The sequence below is a fragment of the Brachypodium distachyon genome, chromosome 2, assembly GCF_000005505.3.
Source record: "Brachypodium distachyon strain Bd21 chromosome 2, Brachypodium_distachyon_v3.0, whole genome shotgun sequence".
In the NCBI taxonomy this organism is placed as follows: Eukaryota; Viridiplantae; Streptophyta; class Magnoliopsida; order Poales; family Poaceae; genus Brachypodium; species Brachypodium distachyon.
In genome coordinates this window covers 8,833,523-8,860,420 of record NC_016132.3, presented here as the reverse complement: position 1 = coordinate 8,860,420, position 26,898 = coordinate 8,833,523, and the positions used below count along the sequence as shown (strand labels likewise).

Here is a 26,898-nt window from a genome sequence, read left to right as displayed (position 1 = left end):
AGATACACGTACGTGCCAGAACTCAGATCACAAGAACAAGATGTCATAGCTAGATCTGGCCACTGGCCTGCCCACGCGATATACCTAGTTGAAGAAAACGGCCGATATTTGCGCACTCGCAGGGGCGCTGATGGATGGATATCGAGATCTATCGGAAGTGGATGCCAGTTTGCATGCACACACAATTCGCGCAGTGCAGTGCAGCGGCGCGTACGGCCGCCCATTTCCGGTACGTGCTCAATAGTGTACATACGAGTGTGCTTGTTTGACCTCGCTTGATGTGACCCCTCACCCCTCAGCACTTCTTCACACACTATATATAATGGCGATCCTTCTGTCCCAAAACTGAACACACAGGTAGATACATTACAATAATGCTTAGCTTGTGAAGAGGAAGAGTGACACTAATCACTGATAATTAAGCTAGCTCGATTGATCTCTTCTAGCTCGGCCGGACCGTTAATTCGTCGATCAACGGTGAAGATCGATCGATATGGCGGGGAAGGCGTGGTGCTCGGTCCCGGTCGTGATGCTGCTGCTGGCCTTGCTCTCCTGCGTCTTCCTCGTCCACGGTTTGTACGGCTTGATCCAGCTCTTTGGCTCGCCGGACCTCTCGCCGGAGGCCACGCTCCTCATCTTTGCCTTGTGTTTTCTCGTCCTTGCAGCGGCCGCGGCGGCCGGCGCCAACCGTAGGATGCTGCTTCCTAGGGAGGATGCGATTGCGGCGGCGGCGGCGGACGCCGTCGTTGTCGTGTCCGGCGGCGGGCAGGGAGAACCACTGCTGCTGTCCGACGACGAGGAGATGATGGTGGTGGCGAGGAGGGTGGACCTGCAGACGGAGGATTACCCCGGGTCAGGGGCCAACGGCCGCCACGATCCCAGGAACCCGCATTGAGATTCGTGTCAGATGGTCCGTCATCGTGCATGTAACTAACCGCATGCGTGCATGCTTAAGCATACAGGCCACACTTGTAACTATAGAACATGAACTTATTTAATTTCTAAGCTGGCAATTTTAGAAGTTACTGCTTTTTTAATCATACTAGCAAAAAGTCCGTGCGTTGCTACGGAAGAAAAAAAATTGAAAAACATGCTGGCTTAAGTTTTCAAAAGTGGGTCTTTTGCACGTAGCTACGTATTGAGAGCAACTCTAGCAGTTACCGAAATTTCTGATCGAAAAAACTTTAATTCAGTATACCGAAAATGCCTTTTCCGATATAGTTTCATATTTTATAATTTTTAGCCCATATGAAAATTATGTTAGCCCTGACAAGATGCTGCTCTCCCTTCGCTCCATCACGCATCTCTGCGATGCCATGCCATATATATTGGGCATGTTTCAACCATGATCTTTAAGGAAAATTAAGGATTCAACACATCATCGATTAGTCATATGATCAAGTCTAATCGGGTCAAAAATAGATCCAGGAAAATGGTACTAAAATCATATACGGAGGGGAATTAAATCAATGAAAGTTTCAGAGCAAATCCATGTCCTAATTAAATTTAGAAAGCATAGTCTGCATGTACCATCAATTAGGCCAAGATTTCAGCAAAAATAAAGAAAAAATAGAGAAAAGCGTCGGTAGTAGCAACGTCAGAACGCCCGCTCGGGAGCAGCTGCTACGGCGGCGTCGCTGGAGGAAGGCAACCGCGCTACCGCCATGCCCATCTCCGCCACCACGCATCGGATCCACAGTCGCGGCGCGCCGACGACCAGCTAAGGAGGCGCCCAACCGACCCGCCGAGGAGCGGGCGCCGCGGAGGATCTTGACGATGCAGACCGGATGGAGGCCTGACGAAGGAGCGGCACTGTTGTCTTCCCCATGCGGATCCTCGTCATTGGGATCTGGCCGTCAACGGGACCCGGGCGCTCCGCAACTGGCAGCATGTCGTCCTACGCCTCCACCTAGTCGTCGAACGCCACCCGGCCTCTCTCGATCTTCTGCGGCACTGCCGTCGCGCCTCCGTCTTCAGACTGCAGCGCCGCCGCCGAGCTCCACCTACCTCGCTCGCGGCTCGCCCCGCCCCTGCCAGAACACATCGTCGATCTCCTCCACAGACTATAGCCAGCCGTCCAGATAGATGAAGAGGGAAGGGGGCAGGGGCTTGGCGTCCTTGGTCCAGCTCGGAGCACCGGAGGAGCGAAAAGGGCAGGGGGCGCTGGGCCGGCAGATGCCCAGATCGAGTTTCCTCGGGACTCGGGAGGAGGAGACGGGAGTGGTCGCGCGGGCCAGATCGGTAGTAGAGAGACCGGAGAAGGACTGGAAAGAGGGCGGTGCGGCGGGGGAGAGCATTGGCGGCGGCGGCATGGAGAACTAGTGAGGATGGCGATGAAGGGAGGAGTTGGACTTCGTGGAGGAGGCGGATCGAGCGGTACGAGGAAGAAGAGTTCGGGGAGTATGGATCGAGGGGATAGGTGTGAGAGGGAGAGGGGACAAGGGTCGGGCCGCGTGCCCGCGTGAAAGGGTCGTGCGGAAAGTATCGAGGACGTACAGCGGTGGTTAGAATCGATCGGATAAAAAGACGCTTCGGGATTAAAAGTGGTGACAGCGGTGGCAAATTCGTAATTTTGATGAAGTGACATACGGATGCGACCGTACCATCACCACCAACTCCAATTTAATATATTGGTATGGTATAAAAAATGCACTAGCTAGTACCTCTGTTAATAATACACGGAGTAGTCTGATATACTCTTTGATTGCATATCCAATTTCTTCTTCACATATATTTTAGTATAATAATTCGGCATCCGGTATAATGGTCATCTCTATATTATAATGGTTTTGCTATATAGACGTTGCCTGATTTTTAGTTAGAAATAAGTTGATTCCTTAGCTGTTGGATATGATTTGTGCTTCAGCATTCGAAACGGATGATGAAAAACAAGAATAAAATGAGAATATTAATCTAACGGTTCTATTCATCAATTTAGATTTAAACCTTTTGCTTAAAAATCAAGCAATTTAGATATAACTACAGCCATATCAGAAACTATAGAATTGAGATTCGTGTCAAAATTGGTCAGCCGTCGGATCTGATTTTTGTTTTATGATTCAAAACGGACGATAAACTTATTTAGTATGGATGGCGTGCAAATCTTAACCTAACGACTCTGTTCCGTAACATTCTACTTCTCCTGCTGAAGTCTTCAGGAGAACAGAATCCAAGAGAGATGCCCGTAGTTTGGCCATCTCGTTGGCCACCTGTTTCATGCCGGGCCGCTCCATCTGCAGCTCGCTAGCGCACGAGACCCCAATCGTCGCCACCGAAAACAGACAGCGTTCCTCTGCTGAAGCACCCTGAACCAACGGCCGGTGTCCACGGTTTCTTCCCGCACCGAGCACGAGCAGCCGCGGATCGACTACGGACAAGACGCCGTCGTCTCCTCCGGAGTCCGCCGCCTCCCCGACGAATCCCGCGAGCGTCAGCCCATCCCGGAACATCGCGTCCGTAGGCCTCTTCCCGGTGAGCATCTCCAGCAGCAGGATCCCGTAGCTGTACACGTCGCCACTCGCACACGCTTGCCCGCCCATCCTGTACTCTGCAGACCAAGAATCCCCCAGGGCTTGATGTCAATTACGTACGTACATGGAGCAAGAAATTAGTTACACCGGCCTGCATATAATTTGGTTGATCTTTAGTTTAGTTAGTTACCTGGAGCGATGTAACCAATGGAACCCATGAGGACCAGGGAGCTGGCTTGGCGAGCACAGGGCTCGGTGCTGTCGAGAAACCGCGCGAGACCAAAGTCGCCGACGCGTGCGACCATGTCGTCGTCGAGAAGGACGTTGCTCGGCTTGAGATCGCAGTGCGCGATCGGCACCTGGCAGTCGTTGTGGAGGTAATCAAGCGCCGATGCGACGTCGGCGGCGGCGTTGAGCCTCTGCACCAGCGTCAGCGTGCCGCCGCTGTCGCTGGGCTCCGGGTGCAGCCACCTCTCGAGGCTCCCGTTGGGCATGTACCCGTACACCAGCGCCTTGAACTCCTCCCCTTTGCTGTCCAGGCTCGCGCACACCATCAGGATCCTGGCGAGGTTGCGGTGCCGAGCGTGCCGCAGGGCCTCGCACTCGGCGGCGAAGGTCGCCGGCGCGCCTTGCTGCTGCCGGAGGCCGAAGACCTTCACGGCGACAGCGAGCTCAGTGCCGTCCTCCTGGAGCATGGTTCCTCGGTACACCGAGCCATGTGAGCCGGCACCAATCAAGTTGCCGGAGGAGAACCCGTCGGTCGCGTTGGAGAGCTCGGCGTACGACACCTTTCGGTGCAACTCCTCCAATCGATTTGCCACTTTCGGCCAAGCCCTTTTCCCACGCCTCCTCGTCAACACCAGAGACACTGAAATGACCAGAACGACGGCGATGCACGCGAGGGGAACAGCCAGCTTCACGGCAAGCAACCTATCCGTCGCCGGTAGCGTCGTGTCGGTTGCACAGGGCCGTAGGCGCAACTCCGGGATGCCTCCACAGAGAAGATCGCCGTTTCCGGCGACCTGAACCGCCGTCGCGTTGGCGAATACTCCCTTCACAGGGACCTCTCCGACAAGACGGTTGAAGGACAGGTTCAGGAGGCGCAAGTACTGCAAGTCTTGCAGAAAGCCCGGAAACTCACCGGACAGGTTGTTGCCGGACATGTCCAGCTCCTCTAAGCCCTTGAGGCTCCCGAACGACGACAGCGAGACACTGCCCGTGAACAGATTGCCATGGAGATCAAGCCTCTGAAGGATCTGACATTGGCCGATCGTCACGGGGATCGCACCGGTCAACCTGTTATTGGCCAGATCCAACGTTTGGAGATTCTGAAGGTGGCCAACCTCCACGGGCAGATCACCTGATAGGAAATTGTTCGACATGTTTAGGATGTATGACATGGCCGTGATGGTGAAGATCCGCGGCGGGATGGTGCCGGTGAGCCGGTTCCCACCGACGCTAAGGTAGCCCAGGCTCCGGCAACCCGCCAGGCTGGGCGGCACCTCGCCGACGAGCTTGTTCTCACTCAGCTCGAGCTCGGTGAGCTTGGTGAGGTTGCCCAGCGAGAGCGGTATCGTGCCGGTGAGCCGGTTCCCGAAGACGAGGAAGTCAACCATGTTAGCTAGAAGGCCGACGGACTCCGGGATGGGCCCAAAGAAGTTGTTCGCCTGCAACCGGAAGGTCGCCAGCCGCGCCAGGTTGCCGATGCCGGAAGGGATGGTCCCGGATATTCGGTTGTACGACAAGGAGAGCCAGACGAGCTCCGTCGACAAGTTGGCGACCGATGACGGGAGCTCGCCGGAGAGATCGTTGTGGAACATGTGCAGCGTCTTCAGCTTGCTGCAGTTGGTCAGGTCGTCAAGGAACTGCCACTCGCTTGGCGTGGCGGCTTGCAAATTGTTGAAGCTCAGGGACAGAGAAAGGAGGTCTCTGAGCCCACCGAGATTCACTGGCACAAGACCGACGAGATAGTTTTCGCCCAGGTTGATAGTCTGCATCGCCGATGCGTTTGCCAAGCTCGCCGGCACTCCACCGGCGAGCTCGTTCCCGAACATGCTGAGGAAGTAGAGGTCTGGGAGCCGGTCACCGATGTCAGGGCGGAGGCTCCCCGTGAATGAGTTGTATGACAGCTCGATCATCCTGATGGACGTGACGTTGTACATGGAAGCCGGGAGCTCGCCGTCGAGATTGTTCAAGGACGCCACGATGTACTGCAGGCTCCTGGACAGGCCTATCTCCTCCGGCAAGCTCCCATGAAGGTTGTTGGAGTTGACGCCGAACCCGACGAGGGCCGTCAGGTTCGCGAACAACGACGGCGGAATAGTCCCGGTGAGGTTGTTGGCCCCGAGGTTAATTGACTGCAACGACGACAACGCGGCAACGGATGGAGGTATGCTCCCCGTGAAGTGGTTCCTGGAGAGGTCCAGATCTACGAGAGCGGCGAGACGGCCGAGCTCCGGCGGGATATCGCCGACGAGCTGGTTGCGGGACAGGTTGAGGTGCGTCAAGTTGGTGAGAGGTGCCACCGCCTCAGGTGGGATGGCACCGCCGAGCTGGTTGCCCGAGAGGTCCAGCCAGCGGAGGCGCCGCATTCCGCCGATGGACGGCGGTATGGCCCCGGTGAGCGCGTTGCCCGACAGCTCAAGAGAGGAGAGGAAGGTGAGGTTGCCGAGGACCGCCGGGATGGAACCCGTGAGGCCCAGAGAAGCGAGCGACAGCGTGGTCACTCTGCCGGCATGGGCGTGGCGTGGCAGGCACGAGACGCCCCGCCACCGGCAAAAGGGCAGGGAATCGTTCCAGGAGCTCAGCGGACCGGCGGGACCGCCGGAGACGGCGTGCTTGAAAGCCAGCAGGGCGGCGCGGTCCGTCTCGTTGCCGCTGACGTCGCTGACCGAGCAGGTCTTCTTGGCTTGCAGCAGCAGCAGGAGGATGAGAGTGGTTAGTTGGCCGAGCTGACGGAGGCAGCTGCCGCGGTGGCGGCTATTCCGGCCTACGGCGAGCTGCATGGCGATTTCGGATGGCTAGCGACCCGGACGCCTGTTCCTCTTGTGAGAAAGAGGAGGAGGAGGTGCGCGTTGAAATTTGAATCGCGGTTAATTTCTTGCAGAGCTGTGGAATCCAGTCTCTGACGCAGTCCCGACTGCACACCAAACGTCCCTTCGTTCTCAGACCTCGCCCTTGACAAGTTCAGAGCAAGCGAAAACCAAACGACGTCGCCGTGGTGTTCAAGCCGTCTTATTTCTTTTTCTTGTTTTGTTTATCCACTTACTACATATTCGTCAAGCCGTCTTGTGTTTTGATAAGGCCATGCGTTCATACAATCTTCTGATTGAGGTTGTTTTCCCGTGCCGACCGGCGTGCTCACTTATAAATTGGATCGATCGTTTGACTCAAGCGTGAGCATGAAACAATGCAGTTTTCTCTAATCAATTTTTCTAGGCTGCTCGAACGTTGTGGTGGTGGTCTCGCTCGATGCAGCCAGCTGCTCTGGGTGCCTAAACAAAGTGTGATCGAAAGCTCGGACGATCAATATCCTTGCATTACGTACCACTTACCATACCAGATGAGAGCAGCATGACATTTCTTCTTTGCCACGTATCTCTCCGCCTGCAGGCCTGTTTCAATTTCCTTCTGTTTTGCCCATGCGAATAATGCGCTATAAATTGTGTCCGTTCGGTTTTTCGGTTTAGTTCAGTTCAGTTTATACGGTTTTTCGGTTAATACAGTTTGGATACTTCGGTTCATACGATTATGTATAAAAATACGATTCGGTTTCGATTATAATCATTTATTTTCGGTTTGGTTTCAGTTATAATCAAATTAACCAAAATTGACGCGAATTTTTAAAGAACACATAAATTTTTATAGGCATGTTTCCTTCCATAGAACAAAAAAAATTGCACTGCCTGGCTGGCTCAGTCCGTCCGCAGCTAGGCTGGCCGGGTGGCCCTATTTGCTTCAAGTCCAAACCAAATTTGCTCAAAATCGGCCCACATGCCATATAGCCGGCCCAATTAGCCAGAGAAAATCAAACAAAAAATTGCAGGAGGAGCCAATCAAACTCAAGACCAACGATCCATTCAAGCGCACTACAGACCATTGGGACACTGCTTTGCTTCTATTAGCCTTCACACCATAGGTTTTATATTGTTTTGGTTTTTTGGGTTTAACCGAAACCGTTCGGTTTCTAACGAAAAAACCGACTGCGGTTAGCTGTTTGGCTAACCGTAACCGAAAACCGGAAAAAACAAAATTTCGGTTCGGTTTGGTTAATTTCTTCCGGTTTTTGGTTTTCAGTTCGGTTTTGCATAGGGTGAAGTAGCATACCTGTAGCAAGCTTATGTAATACTCCCTCCTTTTCACTAAGGTTGGCGTATTTCATTTCGTTAAGATAATGGTTTGACTAATGATAACTCTATTAATGTGTGTTTTTCATTCATGAAATTTATATCACTAGATTCGTCTTTAAAAGTTCTTGCTAATAATCAGGGTTTCGTATCATATAAGTTACATGTTGATAGAGTAACTCTCGATCAAAGTTTTGTTTTAACGAAACCAAATACGCCAACTTTTGTGAAAACGATGGAGTAAATGAGAAAAATCTATTTTCAACCTTGATCTTGTAGAACTCCGAATCAAACCCTAATTTGTTGATCCCTGAAATCAGGATCCTGACTTTGTTGATCCCAATCAATCTTAACCTTCGCGTTGTTTGGCACACCGGGAGAAAGGACAATCCCACCAGACTTTCCAACTATTCTCACTACATTTTGGATCCATGTGTCATATCCATCACTCTCACTTCTCTCCCTTCCTCGTAGAACTCGTCCAAATTGAACCCTAACCTCTCAATTTCGGGTTTTCAGCCCCTTCAATTGGATCTTACTGAGGTCGTTTACGTGGCAGGTTCTTAATAACGTTGACGGGGGGAGGGGGGTTGTCGCCGCCACTGCCTCCTATCAGAGCAAGAGGTGACAGGGGAGGGTAGCGGGTACGAGCTTGCCATACTCGACGGTGGCGGTGAGAGTTAGGGACAATTGAGGCGCTGGGCTCCCTGGAGAATGAAAAGCTTGCTTCCTCTTGGGCATGTCTGGAGCATCCACCGACGCAAACGACCTCAGCAGCCTCCCCATGGCTATCAAGATTCAAGATTGCCCGGCTGACAAGGGGACCACGGCCATAACAAGAGCCACCATCATACGCACAAAATAAATGTTGGCCTGAAATCACACCTGCATAAGCTCCTGCCAACTCCTTGGCTCTCCAGTTTCCGCAAAATGACGATACCAGGAATGATCAATACGATGCACACTACGTCGCCCAGCCTGGACCGATCGCCTCTCTTAGACACACACCGAATTTGTAAACTCATCTAACTGGCCTGTACCAGCTCCATGCCGTTGGGGAGGGTATGGCCTAACCCGGCTGTTGCCCTCCCCGTACCCGTAGAATGAAATCCCCATATTTACCCTCCCCAAATTATCCATTACCCACTTTTACCCATATCCATTGGATCATGGGAAATTTGGGCATGAGCTTAGTTTCGTTGGGTGAGCCCAGATGGCGTCATGCACGGCAGCAATCTCCCAGACAAAACAACAATTAGTTGCATATCTTCTAGCTGAAGAGCACACTGGCAAAACAAATACGGAGTAGCTAGAATTGAGAAAGGCACATAAATTGAGCATGATTTTGCACCGGCAACATAAATGATCCAGCGAATCCAATTGAGCAATAACCTGGGGAACAGAAACTGAAATGTAAACAGGAAAATATATATATAAAAAACAGTTCACTCTTTTGCACCTATTAGAAGGCTACAAACTAATTATTGTAATTATGATGCAGAAGATTCCAATATAGCTTGACTTCTAATTGTAAATAAAGGCCCCAGCACGTCAAATGTTTGTAATCACCAAATAAAGTACCTGGTCGAAGGAATTAATGAAAGCACCCAATATTCCACTTCACTCTTTCACAACTATTTAACAGAAGGGTACAAAGTAATTATTGTGATTTGTGGTTGTGCTGCAGGCAAGCACTCCCTCTATCCAAAAAATACAAGGACAAATCCTAATCTAAGAAAGCCAAAAAGATAAGGACAGATTGATCTTTGAACTCCCATCACACGTCCCCATGTCCTTGTTACTCGTTGCCAAACTGATTCTTGATTGCACCTCTAATCAATGTTGCGCTGCAGTTGGTCTAGTGGGATATTTACTTGGGAGTAAAACTCATAGACTTCAGCACCCTTCTCAGGAGGAATTTGTCCTTGGTTTCTTCAATTCTCAAATTTTCCTTGTATGTTTGGATGGAGGGAGTATAAAATAAACTGAGTTGTATGGTAAATACAAGCTCCAACACTTGCCTAGGTTGGTAAATGTGTGTGATCACCAAGAAATAAATCTGATTTAAGGGATTGACAAAATAACAAAAGCCACCCAGATCACTTTCGCTCTTTTGCGACAATTACCAAAAGGGAACAAAATAGTTACCGTGAATAACTGCTTGTGTCCTAGACTGTAAACTTGAGAACTGTGGTAACCGTGAATAACTGCTTGTGTTCTAGACTGCAAATTTGAGAACTGTGGTAATAGGTAAATACAAGCCCCAGTATTTGTCTAGGTTGGTAAATGTTTGTAATCACCAACAAATGAACCAGGTTTAAGTCCCCCAAAAGAGTGCCAACCAGAATGCAATCAATTGATTGATACTACATAAAAAACAAGAATCTTATTTTTCTTCTAAACACATGACATACTGTCATAGTTGAAGTCTAATTGCAGCACATCACACTATAATTAATAAAATGGACACAAACAGCAATTTCCTACATAATAAGAGATCAATGAAGCAACGAGAGCATTAGAATTGTTTTAATCCCGAACGCGGATGCTATGTACGTGGCTATATTAGGTAGTAGACAAATAAACACAGCATATTATTTAAACTGGATATTACAGATAGGCTTAAAGATAATATCCTTAATTTCATGAGGGTCAAGTAATTTCCCTATATATCTGGGAGCCTGCATGTACTAATCAATCTATTAAAGTATCAAGTTAATCAATAAGAACAGTATGTCAATCTCCTCCCTCGTTCATAATCTAACCTATGTTCTACTGCACAATCCCCTACGCTCTGTCGTCCGGCTAACCTCATGGATGTAGTTATTCTGTAAGCACCCAACGATGCTTACAGCCAAATGTGTGGTGCTTCTTGCACGAATTTTTGGCATGTAACCATACCTCCATGCCTATCACCCTTCCCATTTATCCAGAGCACCATCCTTTCTAATCTGAGTATCTATCTCCTTTAGAGACCTAATTGTTAGTAGGCAAAACCACAAAAGGGCAGCCTTGCTTTGCAACCAAGTATGCTGCCGTACAATAAAACAGAGCCTAATTGTGTAAGTTTATCATGAGCCAGGCATCTCAACCACTTTATGCAGCACAAACAAGAATGTGTAGATGCCTAGCATACCACTTGTAACAGGTCACAGAGGAACATAATTCATAAGTTCTGCTCAGTGTTCACCAAGGCACTGGCTCTAGCCAGACAGGCCTAAATGCTAATTACACGAGAAAGGCAACAGGATGATGGCCCGTGCCTAGGTGATGCCTTTCAGAACACTGTTCTCTGGTAAATGCAATCCCGCAGAAGATTGAAAACAAAACAAACAACATACCAGCAATGCAAGCACTGTTCTACCATAAAAACTAAAAAGCAGGTCAACAAGCATGTGTGACTATAGACTATGGTAACCAATTACTACCTTCAATACACTATAGATGTCATCCTAGTATAAACACTTTATAACTTGACAATTAATATATGCAAAAATAGTTCATTGGTCGAGTGAAAATAGTATAATTATATTTTAGATTTGTGAAGGAAATATTTGATAATCTTATAACCTTTTACTAACATATTCATATGGAAACCAATAGTCCAAAGTTGCAAGATGGAGACCATGTCAAAAGCAAATCCCAAAACAACAAATATTGTTGAGCGAAGGGAATATAAAAGAAGTAAACCGTTTGCCACAGGTAACTTGAGTCTTTCCCTAAAAAGAAGTATTATGGGGAGTACTGTTTGTATTATGCATAGTACATAAATAATACACCACCTATTTTCTATATTGTAGTGAGTACCAAATTCATGACATTTTTAGATTAATGGCTAAATTTATCAACTCACGGTATTAGAACCTACATTTGGCCAGAATTGTCAATAAGTTTTGCCAAAAGATATATGTATGAGTTAATTAGTTAACATGAACATACAAAGGGAAAAACGGACTTTAAGTTTTTGTTTATTTTTATGTTGTGACATTTAGTATAAGATGGACTGACCTCATTAGTTTTAGCCTCTAGAACAGACACATGGTTCCTTTTCTCCTCTATGATTTTAGCATTTCCTTGCAAATGCTTTTGCAGATCATTTGACTCATCATGTTTTGAGGCAAATATCCTTTTAGTCTCATTAGCAAGAGCACTGAGCGCAGCCTTTAGGACAGTTTTGTAGGTGGTACCAAGGATTTCAGATGGGGAAGATCCTTTTGCATTTAGCATGTATTTGAAATCGGTACCGAGTTTCAACCTGCAAAATGGCACATCAGTGTTTGACAATAAGGTCAGAAGCTCAACATGTAAATTGAGGTAAAAGAAGTCAATGAACGAAAAAAACAGGATAAAATGGTCTTCTTTTTTAGATGTTAATCTTAATTTTGTTCAGCGGTGCCGCTAACAAATTTAGCATCAGGACACAATTAAGGGACAGCATACAACAACACCTTTATTTTACTTAGAACCTGTCAGGTTTTTTTAATAAAAAAATTACTCCCCTTGTTTTTTATATATTCTTAATCACCAAGACTAAAGTAGCAGAACTTCCCTCAAGATTTTCCAGCTAGAAACTACATGCAACGGAGATGCTATGCTGCTATTGCAGATTCAGTGCAACCTTTTGTCAGCTATGTGGATTATTTGCAATATGGCCAGATCAACATCAAAGGGAAGCGACTCTGGCAGCCGAACATTAACTTGGTTACAGTAACCAGTGGCAGGTTGTGAGCCCTCTTTCAGTTGGTGTCTTTTACAGTAGATTGGTGTAAAATTAATGTTGAAGCTAGCTTTGAACCTTTGTCTGTTAAAACTTGTTTGAGGCTATCATCAGAGATAGTGATGAACGACCTGTTCTTGCTGCTTGGAATCAGATGCAAGGATGCTCACATGCAACTGAGACTAAATTGCTAGCTTGTTTAGAAGGAATTAGGTTGGTGCTACGTGGAACCTGTCCAAGCCATTCTTTCTGGAGCTGAAGGTTGTTCAAGTTACAGGGGGATTTGTAAAGGTATTTCAGCAGCCATATCTCTTTTGCCTGACATCAAAGTTCAAAAGATTCAGAGGGAGGAAAATGAGGTTGCACATTCCTTAGTGCAGCTTTGTTGAAGAGAGCAGAATAGTGGGATTACGCATGGTTGTGCACTTGTGCTCCTTCCTGCGTGCCAGAGCTAATTATGTGATATTGTAATAAAATTATTATCTGCGTAATCTTTAGCCCACTTCAAAATAAATAAATAAATATAGCCCTAATGCCAATGGAATATATAGGTGTATTTGTTCTTTTTACATAACCGCAGTAATATCCATACAATTATACACCTGTACTATCTATATTTGGTCTGCAGTATTACAATCTAAGTCACAACGAGATAAGGGATCTAGATCTTCTCTTCTTTTCTCTTGATTAATCAGTCGCTTTATAATCTTACCCCACCAAATAGCAGTCTAAATCTTTCTTCTTGCTTAATTCAGGAAATTTACAGGATTCTTAATGTGGTCTACCCATTGCTGATTCTAAGTTTAACAGCAAAAGGTAAATAAAGGGATTGTCACTTGTAAGGCACTGAGGGTAAAGCAATTACAGACAGTTAACTAAACTACAGGAAGAACACATGGAAAATGGAAGACAAAGCAAATCATGGACAAAAACATGTTGTGTCCTACATTTTCCTGAGCTTTCTGATTTGTAACATTAGAACCATCTCTATTCAGTACAATGTAAACTAGTAGCGGACTGCCTTATGCACGTTGTTATTCATTGCATCAAACAATAGTCTGTGTACGTGCAGACCTCAACAACAGGCAACTGACAGAACAACTATTGGTGATGAACAGACAAGTCCACTTAATTGAACCTCAGCATCTCAATTATAGTCCATAAGAATCAGGCCTTCCCTTAACATATATATATTGAGCACATTACAAAGTGTAGTCTAACAGTTGACGAGAAATGCAATAATATAAGTTAAGAATGACAAATATCAAGTAGGCAAGAAAGGTAACCTAAAGGATATATATGAATAATTGCAGAGTCAAGAGAGTATCATGGCAAGCTAAAGCACAACTGATTGTAAACTGCAGTGACAAAACTCCTAAACAAAGCAAAATGATTATGAAAATAAATTTTTTGACATTGCGAAACTGCAGTGCAACAAAAGAAATTGATTCTCCCAAAACAGTTTTAAAACTCCGCCAATTGTCTGTATAGGCATGTGTCTTTATAGGCATACCGGTCCCAAGCCCGGATAAAGGAGGGTTGTGATAGGCTTGGCGAGCCAACATAAAAACTAGCCATTCCTATGGATATGAAACCCTCGAGAAACAGTTTTAAAATTGCAAACTACTAGAATTTGAATTATGGAGGTTAGGAAATACAAACATATTGAGAGGTGGTAATCATAGCATCCTGTCAGTATTAGAATAGAAGATAGGGACATCTCTATATATCTTTTGACAGATCAAATAAGAGCGTTATGGTTACTTGGTTAGCATCGGTTCCCAGGTACTCCTCAAACAATAACCAAGTCAATGGTTCAAGAATAATGAACATGGAAACAATTCATAGAACCATGAAGAATACATACTTTTTGAGGGCCTGGTTGCACTGCTCAGCAAGCCCCTCGATATCCTCAAGCTTGGTGACCAACGCAGCTGCAAGCTCCCATCCCTTCTCCAGCGCGCATTCACATTTTCCAGTTTGGAAATATCATGCTCAACTGCTTGCATCTCCCTAGTCATCCTATCGGCATCCCTTACATTTACCACCTGCGCCTCCACCTTTTTCACCAGCTCCTCATTGTCAGCCAACATGTGCTGGCCATTCATCACCTTCGCCTCCAGCTCCTTCTCCAAGACCACCAACGACTCTTCCTTCTCTTTGATCTTGGTGGACCAGCTCTTCACCACCGCATCAAACTTCTGAACATCCGCAGTGAATGCTTCCTTCTTCTCCTCCAGCGCCTTCCGACGTGAAGGCTCTGAGGTTTGCTTACTCCGCTTCGCTTCCAGATCCTCAACCTCCTTCTCCAGTGCCTGAACGGCCACAGCGAACGCATCGGTTTGGACACTGGCCTTCGACATGTACTCCTCGTCGAGAGAGGCGACGGCATCATCGTCGGCTGTGAGAAATAGCTCTCCGTGATGTAGGGCATGAGGTCATTGGAGGTCGCGGCGGATGGGGAAGAGGATGCGTCGAGGTTGTCAGCGACGCGACAGAGAAGGGTGAGCCAGTAGAGGACGGATAGGAGGGGCGGCCAGGAGTGCGGGGTCCCGGGAGCCTTGAGGGCGGAACGGGTGAGCTTGTAGGGGCAGGCGAGGAGGCGAAGGAGGATGAGGAGGTCTTCCTCCAAGGAGGTCTGGACGGGGTACTGGAGGCGCTCGAGGAAGTGGCGGAAGGCGGCAAGGATGTCGCGAGCGGCGGGGAGAGGCGCGCGGAGGTGGATGTTGGGGGCGAGGTAGGCGTTGACGACGCGCAGGGCGGCGGCCTGGGAGCTTCGGTCGGAGAGGTTGGTGATGGGGGCGGCATGGGCGGGAGCCGTGCCGATGGAGGAAGGGCGGCTGCTGCAGATGCTGAAGGCGTCGGAGTCGCGGCGGGAGAAGGTGTGGTCGAGGTTCCGGGGGTAGAGGGGCTGGTTGTCAGCACCAGCGCGATTCCTGAAGTGAAATCGGCGGATAATGGCACTCGGTACGGTTTGAATCAGCAAAACTTTTCATCCGAGCTTGAGCTCGTTCCAAGTTGTGCTTCAGCTCTTGCATCATATTGCATGGAATTGCCAACTCAGCAATTTGAGGGGATAGTAACCCTATAGTGCTTCAAATGGTGACATTTCAGTGAGACTGATCTTTGCTTCTTCGGTGATATTGCATGAAATTGTCAACTCAGCAACTTGAGGGGGATGGTAACCATATAGTGCTTCAAATGGTGACATTTTGATTGCTGTGTGATAGGAGGTGTTGTACCACCATTCAGCTGCAGCTAAACACTGACACAATTTCTTGGGTTGTTGGAAAGCCATGATTCTCAAATAATTCTCCAGCCACTGATTGACATGCTCAGTTTGTCCATCACTCTATGGATGATAAGCAGAGCTTAGGTTTAATGTGACCTTGAGTGATTTGAACATATCTTACCAGAAGGAGCTAGTGAAGATTCTGTCACGATGAGAGACAATAGATTGTGGGAGACCATGCAATTTAAAGACATTGTCCATGTATGTGGCAGCTACTTGTTGAGCCGTGAATGGGTGAGCTAGGGGGAGACAATGAGCATATTTGGTCCTCCTATCCACCACAACTAGGATGACATCCTTGTCTGAGATTTAGGTAGCCCTTCAATAAAATCCATTGATACTTGAGACCAATTTGTTTCAGGAATAGGGAGAGGGTGCAAGAGCATAGGTGAGGCGATATGTTCTCCCTTGTTGAGTTGGCAAACTGGACAAGTGTGGTGACCCAGACTCGTAAGGGTCCAGACCTCTGTGTAATCTGTGCTAGCCCCTGGATCAAATGCTAGCACACACAGTTCCATTGATGAAATAACATACACATGTCTATTACATCGGTTCGAAATACAAATCCAGAGTACTTAATACAAGCCAAGCGGAAGTCCAAATAAAACAAACTGATAAAGAGGGAGTCCCATCAACGCCACAGGCAAATTGAGTGTAGACTCGCGACCCTGTGTCTTCTTCTTAAGTGTCACTCTCTGCACATGATAGGTGCAGGTCAGTACATTGAATGTACTTGCAAGTCACACCTGCGTGGTTAGGAGGAATGCATGGAAATGATTAAGGATTTCCTAGTTTGGCTACTAGGGTTGTTTTTGCAAAATGCTGCTTTTGGGGTTTTGAATTACTCATAGTACTTTCCTTTGAAAATCTCTAATCCTGGAGTTTTCATAAAACAGGGTTTGATCAATAGTATGGTTATTCTGTGGATGTTCACTCCAAGACCTAGCTATGCACTCTGGGTCAATTGACACTCACATAGCATTCCTTTTCCCTGTCTCATCCTGTGGAATCTTCCATCGAGTCAAAACAGTTTTGGGGTTTTCGAAAACAAAACTTGAAGATCTCCACTTCTACTGACTTAATGACTCAAAGTCGTCCGTAACCAGGGGCATGGCTAATCGATTAGATTGACACTCTCGAGAGGTTTGTACACTTTACCCACTTGACACAATCAGTCCAAAGTGTTGCCTGACGACAAGCGTGCGCAACAGGTAAAGATTGTGACGAAATCTTTCACTAGAAGCCCCCTGATACCTAATTCTGGCACCGCCCGCCCCATATGAGCACATTGACCCCTCTCTGGATGGCGATACCCAGGTAAGGGTGTCCCGCTAGTTAGTCGACCAAGCCAGAGTCCATAATAGCAAGTGGTTGCACAAGAAGCCTTTGGGTACAAGAGAAGATTTGAACTCTTGGATTTCTGGACGGCGGTCCCCACCTTCTCCTGAGCGTGTACCCGTTACGGGGTTACAACACTCGCCGACAGCCAACTGGCCTCCATCATACCACTCCGTCCAGATAAAACATTTTGGTTTTATTTTGAAAACATTTTTCCAAAAACATACTCGCTCATAAAGAGCACTTAATACTTTTCAACATAGTTTGGGTCCCGTCCCGTTATAATAGTATAGCATGCTTTGGAAAAATGTAAATACATAACCTATCGTATTTGGTGGCATGGCAATAAAATCCTATAAGCAATCTACTAGGAATCGCTAAACATGTTGAAAACGCATGTGATAAATACTTCATAAAGAAATAACTCTAACATGCATCCCTATGACATTGTAAACAAAATAGCATAAGCAAAAATATAGGTACTACATGATTAATAAGTGTAACTTGCCTGGATCAGAAAAGTGGTTGCGGTCGTCAACTCCCAGGCACTCGTCGCAATCAGAATCCGAATAATCTAACGCGAAGAATGAAACAAAATTAATGCATAGCTCCAAATCCAAATATAACTCCAATGAACTTCGAATAAAAGAATGTATTACAAGCATTCAATAACAGAACCTCAACTTCATACAAATAATACTATAGTACCAACTATCAAGGTTCTAAAACCTAAAGCCAAGCCTAGAGTGGCTAAGTCTGAAATTCAGTAATCTGCTACTGTTAACAGGTTGCAACTAAGGTTGAAAGCTAAAAGGTGCTAAAGTACAGAACATGGCATGAAACGTATGCTACAGTACAGTACTAAGATTGTACTAACTAACGCAACGGGTTTCAGGTCAATTGGATCTACAGATCAAAAGTTACTGGCTTGCAAAGGTGGCTAGTCAGATTCTGACAGATAAAGGATATCAACTTCTACTGATAAACTACTGGTGCTAAACTATCCTAATGACAGACAACTAAACATGAGGATCCAAGAATATCATCTAATCTTCCAATTGACACTGGTTTCACAAACTTTGGAGATATGACCCAATAGCTATGAACAGATGAATGTGGCCACTCTAAAACAGAACAATACAGGATACGAACTGCTGTCGTGCCACTAGTGAAGATGAATTTGAAATGGCCCAACTAGGTAACTACTGTGTAGGAGTGTACCTAAGGTTCTAACTACCGCAAGAGTCAACTAAAATGATGCTACGGACAACAAGAAGAACTACTGTGAACTAGTCTACTCGGTAAGAATGGTGCTACAACTTCCTGCCGCGGCAGAGAGTCTGCTATGAATACAGTTTTGCAACGACGATGCAGTGATCAAGATGAACGATCTACGGCTACTATCTACATAATAAATATAGAGAAACATACACTCTACACAATGGTGAAACCCAGAGCACATAATGATCAGGGAATTGCTAAGATCGACGCCTAAAGGAAGCTAACCAAAGAACATAAGCTACAGAGAAGTTGAACAAGTTCATACCCCAACAACTCTCACTGGAGAAGAACGGAATCGGTGAAGAAAGGCTCGGGGAAGAAGAAGAAAGGGTGGGCGAGGTTCACGGCTTTGCGGGAAGAAGAATGGCGTCGGCGGCTTGCTCCGGGGTGGTCTCCAGCGGCGGCGCGTCGCAGCTCCAGCGACGTCGGCTTCGGTCGTCAGTGTCGGGGTCTCTCTGGCGTGCTCCGGCTTCTATGCGGGGGCATCCGAGCTCCGCGGCGGCGCGGGGATTGAGAATGCGGCAGCGGCTTCGCGAAATGGGCGGCGGTTCTCCAGCGATTGCTCGCTAGAGTTGGGCGGCGGCGGATTGGGCGCAGGGAGAGGGAGAGGGCGCGGGCGAGGGCGTGCGAGAGAGGGGTTCGGGAGCATTTTATAGGCGGCAGAGGGGGTCGTTGGATCGGGCGGGGCGCGTGGGCGAAGTGGCTGGCGGTTGCCGCGCGGGGTGGAGGCGTGGGCGCGGGCGGCGATTGGAGTTTGGCCGGAGGAGAGAGATGACAGGTGGGGTCCACGTGTCAGTGAGAGAAAAGGGAGAGAGAAGGGAGAAAGAATGGGGGCCGTTGGATCAGAGATGGACGGTTAGGATTAGAAGAAACCCCTTCAGGGTTTTAAGTGAAAGCGCATTTCACTAAGAATACGCTTTCCCATGGGGAAAGCGTACTTTTAGAGAAAAAGGAAAAGAATAGAAGAAAAAGAGTATAAAATACTTTTTAGGATCTATAATTCACCCGAAAATCCATTTAAATCATTTAAAATATCAAATGGCTTCAGAAAATTTCCCAAAAATTCTGTAAAATAATATATTTCATCTAGAGTCCAGGAACTTATTCCCACTCAAAAATAAAATAATAAAAATAGTTTTAATGCCTTTATGTTTTAAATAAATTCAAATAAAATCCTAGAATGCATTTTTAAATTCTAGAAAATTCTCAAATCAAATTCTACCAAACTAACACATTCCAAAACACCAATTTAAACAATTTCAATAAAGCATCCTAATGAAACACCAAAATTTTAAGATATGATCAAGGTGATATGCATGAGAAATGAAAAGGCGTGAACATCCGAAATTGAAAATTTGTGATATTACAACAAGTGGAGATGAACTGTTCCACCTGCTGTTTCAAGTTGGGCCAGTAAAACAGTTTCTTGACTCTATGATATGTTACTCTTCTGCCAGAATGGCCCCCCAAATACTGAAGCATGAAAAGATTGAAGAATTTTGCTTCTCAATTCAGTAGCTTCTCCCACATAGATTCGGCCCTTGTAATGAAGTATCCCAGCTTGTAAAGTATAGTTAGGTTTACTGTCAGCTTGTACACTAAGCTGTTGTAATAGCTTGCAACACTTAGGATCATGTGCATAACTGACTTCAATATCAGTAATCCAGCTGGGAATAGCTTCAGATGTTGCATTACACTGATCAGATGTTTGTAACAATGAATCCTTTCTGGAAAGTGCATCAGCAACCTTGTTATCTTGGCCTCTGTTGTATTGGATATCATAATCAAATTCAAGCAGTTTGAGCATCAGTTTGTGCTGGACACCCTCTAGTAGGCGTTGACTGGTCATGTACTTTAAGCTCCTTTGATCAGTTTTTATAATGAGTTTACTACCAGGTAAGTAGTGTCTCCATTTCTTCAGAGCTTGTAATATATCAATAGCTTATTTTTCATAAACTGACTTGCTAGCTGCCATTGGTCCAAATGAAGTACTATAATAAGCAATTGGACGATTGTCTTGCATAAGGACTGCTCCCAACCCAGCTGCACAAGCGTCAGTTTCCAAGGTAAATGGCTTAGTAAAATTTGGGAGTGCTAACAGGGGAGTGGTGGTCATAATCTGTTTCAGATTAGAGAAAGCTGTCTCCTGTTCAGGACCCCACTTGAAGGCATTTTTCTTGAGCATGTCTGTTAAGGGTTTGCAAATGGAGCTGTATCCTCTGATAAATCTCCTATAATATCCTGTCATTCCAAGAAAACTCCTCAATTGAGTAACTATTTTAGGACTCTGCCATCCTTGAATATCTGATATTTTGGATGGATCAGTAGCCACTCCCTGCCCTGAGATGATGTGTCCAAGATATTCCACTTGAGGCTGTGCAAATTCACACTTGGAAAGCTTAACTGAAAGATTGTGGTGTCTCAAGGTTGTCAGCACATGACTAAGGTGTTGCATATTAGTTTGCATATGAGGACTGTATACCAAGATATCATCAAAGAAAACCAAGACAGACTTTCTGAGCAGTTTCTTGAAAATGGTGTTCATGAGTGACTGAAAGGTAGCAGGTGCATTGGTTAAACCAAATGGCATGACAAGATACTCATAATGTCCCACATGAGTACTAAAAGCAGTTTTGGGAATATCTTCTGGATGCATCCTAATTTGATGGTAACCAGACCTCAGATCTAGTTTAGAGAATACTGTGGTCCCTTGAAGTTCATCAAGAAGATCTTCAATCACAGGAATAGGATACTTGTTCTTGATAGTCAAGTTGTTAAGTTGTCTGTAATCCACACACAACCTCCAAGATTTGTCTTTCTTCCTCACAAGGATTGCAGGAGAGGAAAATGGGCTTGTACTGGGTCTTATCTCAGTAGTATGGAGCATTTTTTGTATAAGTTCTTCCACAGTATTCTTCTGTTTGTGGGGCATTCTGTATGGCCTGATGTTAGGAGGTGTAGATCTAGGTAACATGGGAATTGTATGATCACAAGATCTGGCAGGAGGTAGTCTTGTAGGAGGAAGGAACACATCCATGTACTTGTGGAGTACAGTAGCTATAGGAGTCGGTAATGTATCAATGAATTGTTGAGGTTCCAGCTCTTTAGGCACTGTTTGCAACTGAATGCAAAATCCTAAAGCTCCTTTTCCCAAAATTTTCTAGCAGCTTTTAGGTGAAATGAGATAATCATTCTGTGGTGCTGTATGATCAATGAGAACCACTTTCTGTCCTTGGACATGAATGATAAATTGCCTCAGATCAAAATCCATAGTAATGGGGCTATAGAGCTTCATCTAGTTCACTCCTAGGATAATATCATACCCTTTCAGAGCTAAGAGTCTGAAATCATTGGTGAACTGTCTTCCTTGAATGTTATAGGTGCACTTAGGTAAGATTGCTGAGGATGTAAGCTCACCTCCACCTGCTACTTTCACTTTTCTTGCTACAGCAAGAACAAAAAGAAGATTCCTCTTGATAGCAAAACTATAGTCCATGAAGGTGTTTGTACTACCACTGTCAACAAGTGCTACAGCCTTTTGCCCATTAATATGTAACAGCAAGGAAAAGGTGCCGTCACTAGCAATTCCATTTATAGCTTTGGCTGAAATATGGAGAACAGCTTCCACTTCTTCCTGCACTTGTTCTGCTTCAGGAAGTTTAGGATTAGGGGCTTCCACCATGTTATGCACCTTTGTTTCGTCTTCACTTTCATAATCATCTTGCATTTGAATGGCATTAACTGCACATTGCATTCCTTTGCATCTATGTCCTGGTACCCAAATTTCAGGGCAATACCAACATTTCCTGGGCTCTATGGGCCTATCATTTCCTCCCCTTTGTCTGTTGTCTCTTGGAGCAGCAGGTCTGACAACTTGCCCTCCTGCAGCCTGTGCAGGTGGTTTTGAAGTTGTAGTAGGAGCTGCAGTTTTCTTGATGGTAGATAGATAAGCCAATTCAAGCTGGCGAGCAAAAGCATAAGTAACAATCAAGGTGATAGGTTTATAGCATTTGATCATGTGCTTGATGTGATCCTTGAGCCCACTGATAAATCTGAGAACAAAGAAATTCTTAGGTAAATAAGGATTGTCCTTCCTCATCAGCTGCATCCATGTTTCAAACTGATCAATATAACTGTCAACTGAAGTGATTTGTCTCAGGTGCTAGAATTGATCCATTGAGTCATAAGGTGTTGCTTCTGGGAATCTTTCACATAGCAAGGAACAGAGTTGGTGCCAGGTCAGTAGGTTGAGATTAATGTTTGTACCAGCTAACCAGGTTTGAGCTCTTCCCTTGATATGAGCAGTAGCCCATTTGACTCTCTGTTCCATGTGGATGCCTACCAACTCAAACACTTTGTCACATTGCTGTATCCATTCAATTGTGTTCTCTCCAGAATACAAGGGAATTTCCAAGGTGGGAGGTCTCAGGAAGGGTTCATGATTTGTGTTGAAGTGGTGTGGTTCAGTATGGTAAGGCTGATAGGTGTTTATAGGATTGGTGAAAGTCTGATGGGCTTGGTAGTAAGGCTGAGTGTTACGTGGAGGTGGTATGTATGGGTTGTGTGAAGGTTGTGGTGTGGCTAGGAATAAGGGTCGATGGTGTGGAAAATGGGATGTAGAAATGGAGTTGGGTGGTGTGAGAGGAGCAATGAGAGTTCCATTTGGTGAATAGTGAGGTTGAGACAGCAGATTGGGATGTACCGTGCCAAATTGTGGTTGGGTTATGAAAGGTGGGGTATTGAAGATTGGTTGTGATGGTGGTCGAGGGGTGATAGGTATAGTGACTGGTGGAACGGTAGAAGATAGTATTGGCTGAGAGAAAAAGATGCCTCCTTGTACTGAACTAACTGACAGAGCAGAACTGAGAGGTGTGTTGCCTTCCACAATAGGTGAAAGCTGAGGATTTGGGTGTGGGAGAGTATTCAGACTAGTGAGTTGAGATCCAGTGCCTTGCTCCAGAGGGGAACTGCTAGGAAATCCTGCACGAGCACCCAACGCTACACTGATATGAGTCACTAACTCTGTCAATTTGGTCATCTCACCTTGCAGGGAATCAACGGATCCCTGTTGATGTTGCAGTTGGTCCTGAATGTTCAGAACTTCGTGGGGGAGACGATCTCTGATAGCATCCTCCGCCGCACGAGCTGCCTCCGCTTCTCTCTGGCTTTGCTCCGCCGCCATCGCCTCCGCCAGAAGTTCCTGGGATCGAGTACGGATCGACATCTCTGCACGATTCACCGCAGCCAACTCAGTCAGGAAGGGATTTTACGGTGCAAGCACAACCTTCCCGAAAAAATTATGAGCAAATCGCCTCCAACTCTCGAATTCGCTACACAAAAGGGGGTTTTACCGCAAGAACCAAGATGGTCGACGAACCCTTCTGCAAGTAAATCGAGTGGTAGAACCGATGAGGCTCTGATACCCTTGTCAGCACCAGCGCGATTCCTGAAGTGAAATCGGCGGATACTGGCGGAATTTGGGGAATTTGGCTAGGGTTTGGTAACTAGGGTTCTAAGGAAAGTAGATGAACTGAATGTAAATGCAGAAAAGTAAGGCAATTGAAATAGGGTTTTTCTTCTTAGCTTCATTCACGACGCTCGCGGGTTATATATACTCCCAGCGGCAAAGTTACTGAACTGAATTACAGTTTCAGAGAGAGATGAAGTTTAACTGGAATGTTAACAACAGTAGTAAGTACTGAAACGCGTTTCCTCCGTTGATTCTCTTACGGATGGTCCAGATCTTCTCATGCGCTCCTTTAACTGAAGACGCCTTCTTGAATTACGTTTTCTCCCCTGATACCGCTTCGCAAACGGACACCTTCAGGTAGTTTCAGATAGATTTGGAACAGAAGCCTGACACTGGTCCATCATCGGGGTGCGGTCAACCGCGGCGGAGGGTGCCAGGGAGGACTTCGGGTGGCGGCCCGCATCGTCGCCGATGCCGCCGGGCCGCATTTTCAGTATCGGAGTTGGGGTTTGGCGATTTGAGAAGTGAGGGTTCTCGATCTGATTTCGGGACAAGTGGATTTTAGAGAATCAATCAAAATGGAAAATACGGTAGGCTTTTATGTGGGCGGCGATAAGATGGCCCTGTCTTGGAGGTCCAAAGGCCATCTCAGGTTCATGGATTGTGTTCTCTTCAAAAGAGGGGTGTTCTGCTAGAAAAAATCTAGAGCATTTTCTAGCAAATGCCGTGTCCGTATGTTCCTGACGTGAAGAAAACCCTAGCAGCCGCGGTCGTGATTGTCTGTTTCCCTCGTCTCTGGCCGCCGCCTTGGCGCTGGGAGGTGAGGTGAACCTTGATTCCTCGTAAGAGTATCTAGGAGTGTTCGTTCATATCAATTGATTGGTTTTGCTCGGCAACACTATGGCGGAGTTTGTGATGCCATCTCAAATAAATGTATAGTTCTTCATCTACTGTGGGGATGCCACAACGGGCATTGCCTGGAGCCAGAGAGTTTGTTCAGTGTACCCGATCTTACAGATTTTGGGTTTGTGTACTCGCAGATTCGTTTATACGTATCTATTGAATTTTTGTTAGTGTGTCGTAGTGCTTTTCTTGGTTTTATCTTTTGTATTTTTTTTAATTCTTCTCTGGCGTTCTGGTGAAGATCTTGCGGTTCGACGACCTGTACGTTTAGGGGATCATCCCGGGCCCAAGTACATTCAACGTTCACGGCTTCTCATCTTTTTGGATGAGCGACTCAAGGGTTTTTTGAAACCTTTGAAGGTAGTCAAATTCGTACAGGAATACGAGTCGCTAAGATGCCGCTCCAGTCTGATTGTAGTATTCATGTTGAAACCTTGGCAGTATTTCATTTTGCCAAGAATAATACCACGGAGAAGATGTTTTTAAGAGATTCCATTATAATTCTTAATTATAAGAATTACCTTGCAATTTCTGGGATCCATGATCCAATGCATTGTACCTGTAGTTTGAATAAGGTTAACAGGTATTCTAAAAAAAAGCAAATCCCGTATCCCCTAAAAGAAAAGCAAATCCCGTATGTTCCTCTAAAAAAAGAAAAAAAATCGTATGTCAGTTTGGCCCGTAAACTTTACGAATTTGGGCGTAAAGATTGAATACTCCCTCCGATCCATATTAGTCATCGAAATGTTACATGTATCTAGACGCTTCTTAGGCATAGATACGTCTATATATTTGGGCAAATTTGAGACAATTAATATGGATCAAAAGAAGTAGATGTGTTAAAACTATCCAGCCCATAAAAAAGTTTATGAAAAATCCTAAATCCGTCTTCCCGCACGATATATACCACACAGGTTTTTTTTTATGGATCGCCTTCCTCATATTCCACAGCCATCACCGTCGCTAAATCACCCAATATATCAACTGCCGCCGACGTCAAATCCCCCAAAATCCACCGTCATCCGCCCATTCTGGCACCATGGGGTTGGGCCGAGGAGCCTCCTCACGATCTGGCGATATAATGGATCCGTTAGAAATGCTCTTAGGATGGATGAGAATTGTCCTTCACATGCAGTCCAATCTAGTACTCCCTCCGTTCCATAATTCTTGTCTCAAATTTGTCCCAAAATGGATGTATCTATTTTAAAAAACGTTTAAATACATGTAATATTTCAACAATAATTATGAAACGGGACAGTAGTACATGTATGTGTGGTCCGGCCCTTTGGCAGCCCTGTGCGAGTGATCAGCGCATCCACCATCGATGGAAAGTGACTAGCTAGCAAAGAAAAGGATGTGTCTCACCTGTTGTTCCTGACCAGCTAGCTGTAATACATATATTGGTGGGTCTAGCTGACACTTGAATTACTATGCATGTTGGTCGATCTTCTTTGCGTGCATGCATGTGCAAAGTCCAAGAGGATAATTTAGTTGGTGAGAGATATCATGCAAGTAATTAAGTACGTGATCAGAGTTTTTCGCTCTTCGATTTCTCTAGATTACTTACACGTACATGTACGTCCGTCCGTACTTGTTGCGTGCATGCCGACTACGTGTGGTTGGACGACTCAAATAATTAATATTGCCTCTATCTACACGTGTTGCCTCTATCTACACGTTTAACTACCAATTGATCTCACAGCTCGTTGGCATCCATCCTTTCATTTTATTTTGTAGAAATGAAATAAAATCTAATTTTTGATAGGATTTATTTTGTTTGAATTTGAATTTTGGGTTAAAAAATCATATTTGTCTACACATGGATTTGTAGAGTGAGAGACAATTCTAGAGAAATTATATCTTTTAGAGAGGAATTGCGTTTAGTTATAGTGTGATTTCATGGAATTGCAAATTAAATTCATGTAGCCAATTCCGCAACCAAACAAGTTAGTTTTTAGTATTCAAAATGAATTCCACGATTCTAACCTCAAATGATGGGTGCCAAACGGACTGTCAGTCTCTCAATGAAAGGAAGAAGTAGCAATGAGTAGATCGAGAAGTTGTTGTTAGTGGCCGGCGGT

General features: G+C 45.8%; 3 protein-coding genes across 3 annotated transcripts; 1 reads left to right on the top strand and 2 right to left on the bottom strand.

The window, feature by feature from the left end:
• The first annotated feature begins 349 nt into the window (after positions 1 to 349).
• LOC104582547 lies at positions 350 to 1,102 on the top strand. The gene is made up of 2 exons (XM_010232479.3): positions 350 to 572; positions 666 to 1,102. The coding sequence occupies exons 1-2, from the start codon at positions 494 to 496 to the stop codon at positions 893 to 895; spliced, it is 309 nt and encodes a 102-aa protein (XP_010230781.1). The 5' UTR covers positions 350 to 493; the 3' UTR covers positions 896 to 1,102.
• A 1,812-nt stretch (positions 1,103 to 2,914) lies between these two features.
• LOC100837060 (probable LRR receptor-like serine/threonine-protein kinase At3g47570) lies at positions 2,915 to 6,813 on the bottom strand. The gene is made up of 2 exons (XM_003565614.3): positions 3,661 to 6,813; positions 2,915 to 3,547 (listed from the first exon to the last, which is right to left on the bottom strand). The coding sequence occupies exons 1-2, from the start codon at positions 6,473 to 6,475 to the stop codon at positions 3,105 to 3,107; spliced, it is 3,258 nt and encodes a 1,085-aa protein (XP_003565662.1). The 5' UTR covers positions 6,476 to 6,813; the 3' UTR covers positions 2,915 to 3,104.
• A 2,514-nt stretch (positions 6,814 to 9,327) lies between these two features.
• LOC100836748 (probable kinetochore protein ndc80) lies at positions 9,328 to 23,626 on the bottom strand. The gene is given in 7 exon segments (XM_024458724.1): positions 9,328 to 9,767; positions 11,825 to 12,071; positions 14,401 to 14,503; positions 14,506 to 14,943; positions 14,946 to 15,521; positions 21,862 to 22,584; positions 23,488 to 23,626. Coding segments are annotated over 7 exon segments (2,307 nt in total). The 3' UTR covers positions 9,328 to 9,686.
• Between the last annotated feature and the right edge of the window lie 3,272 nt (positions 23,627 to 26,898).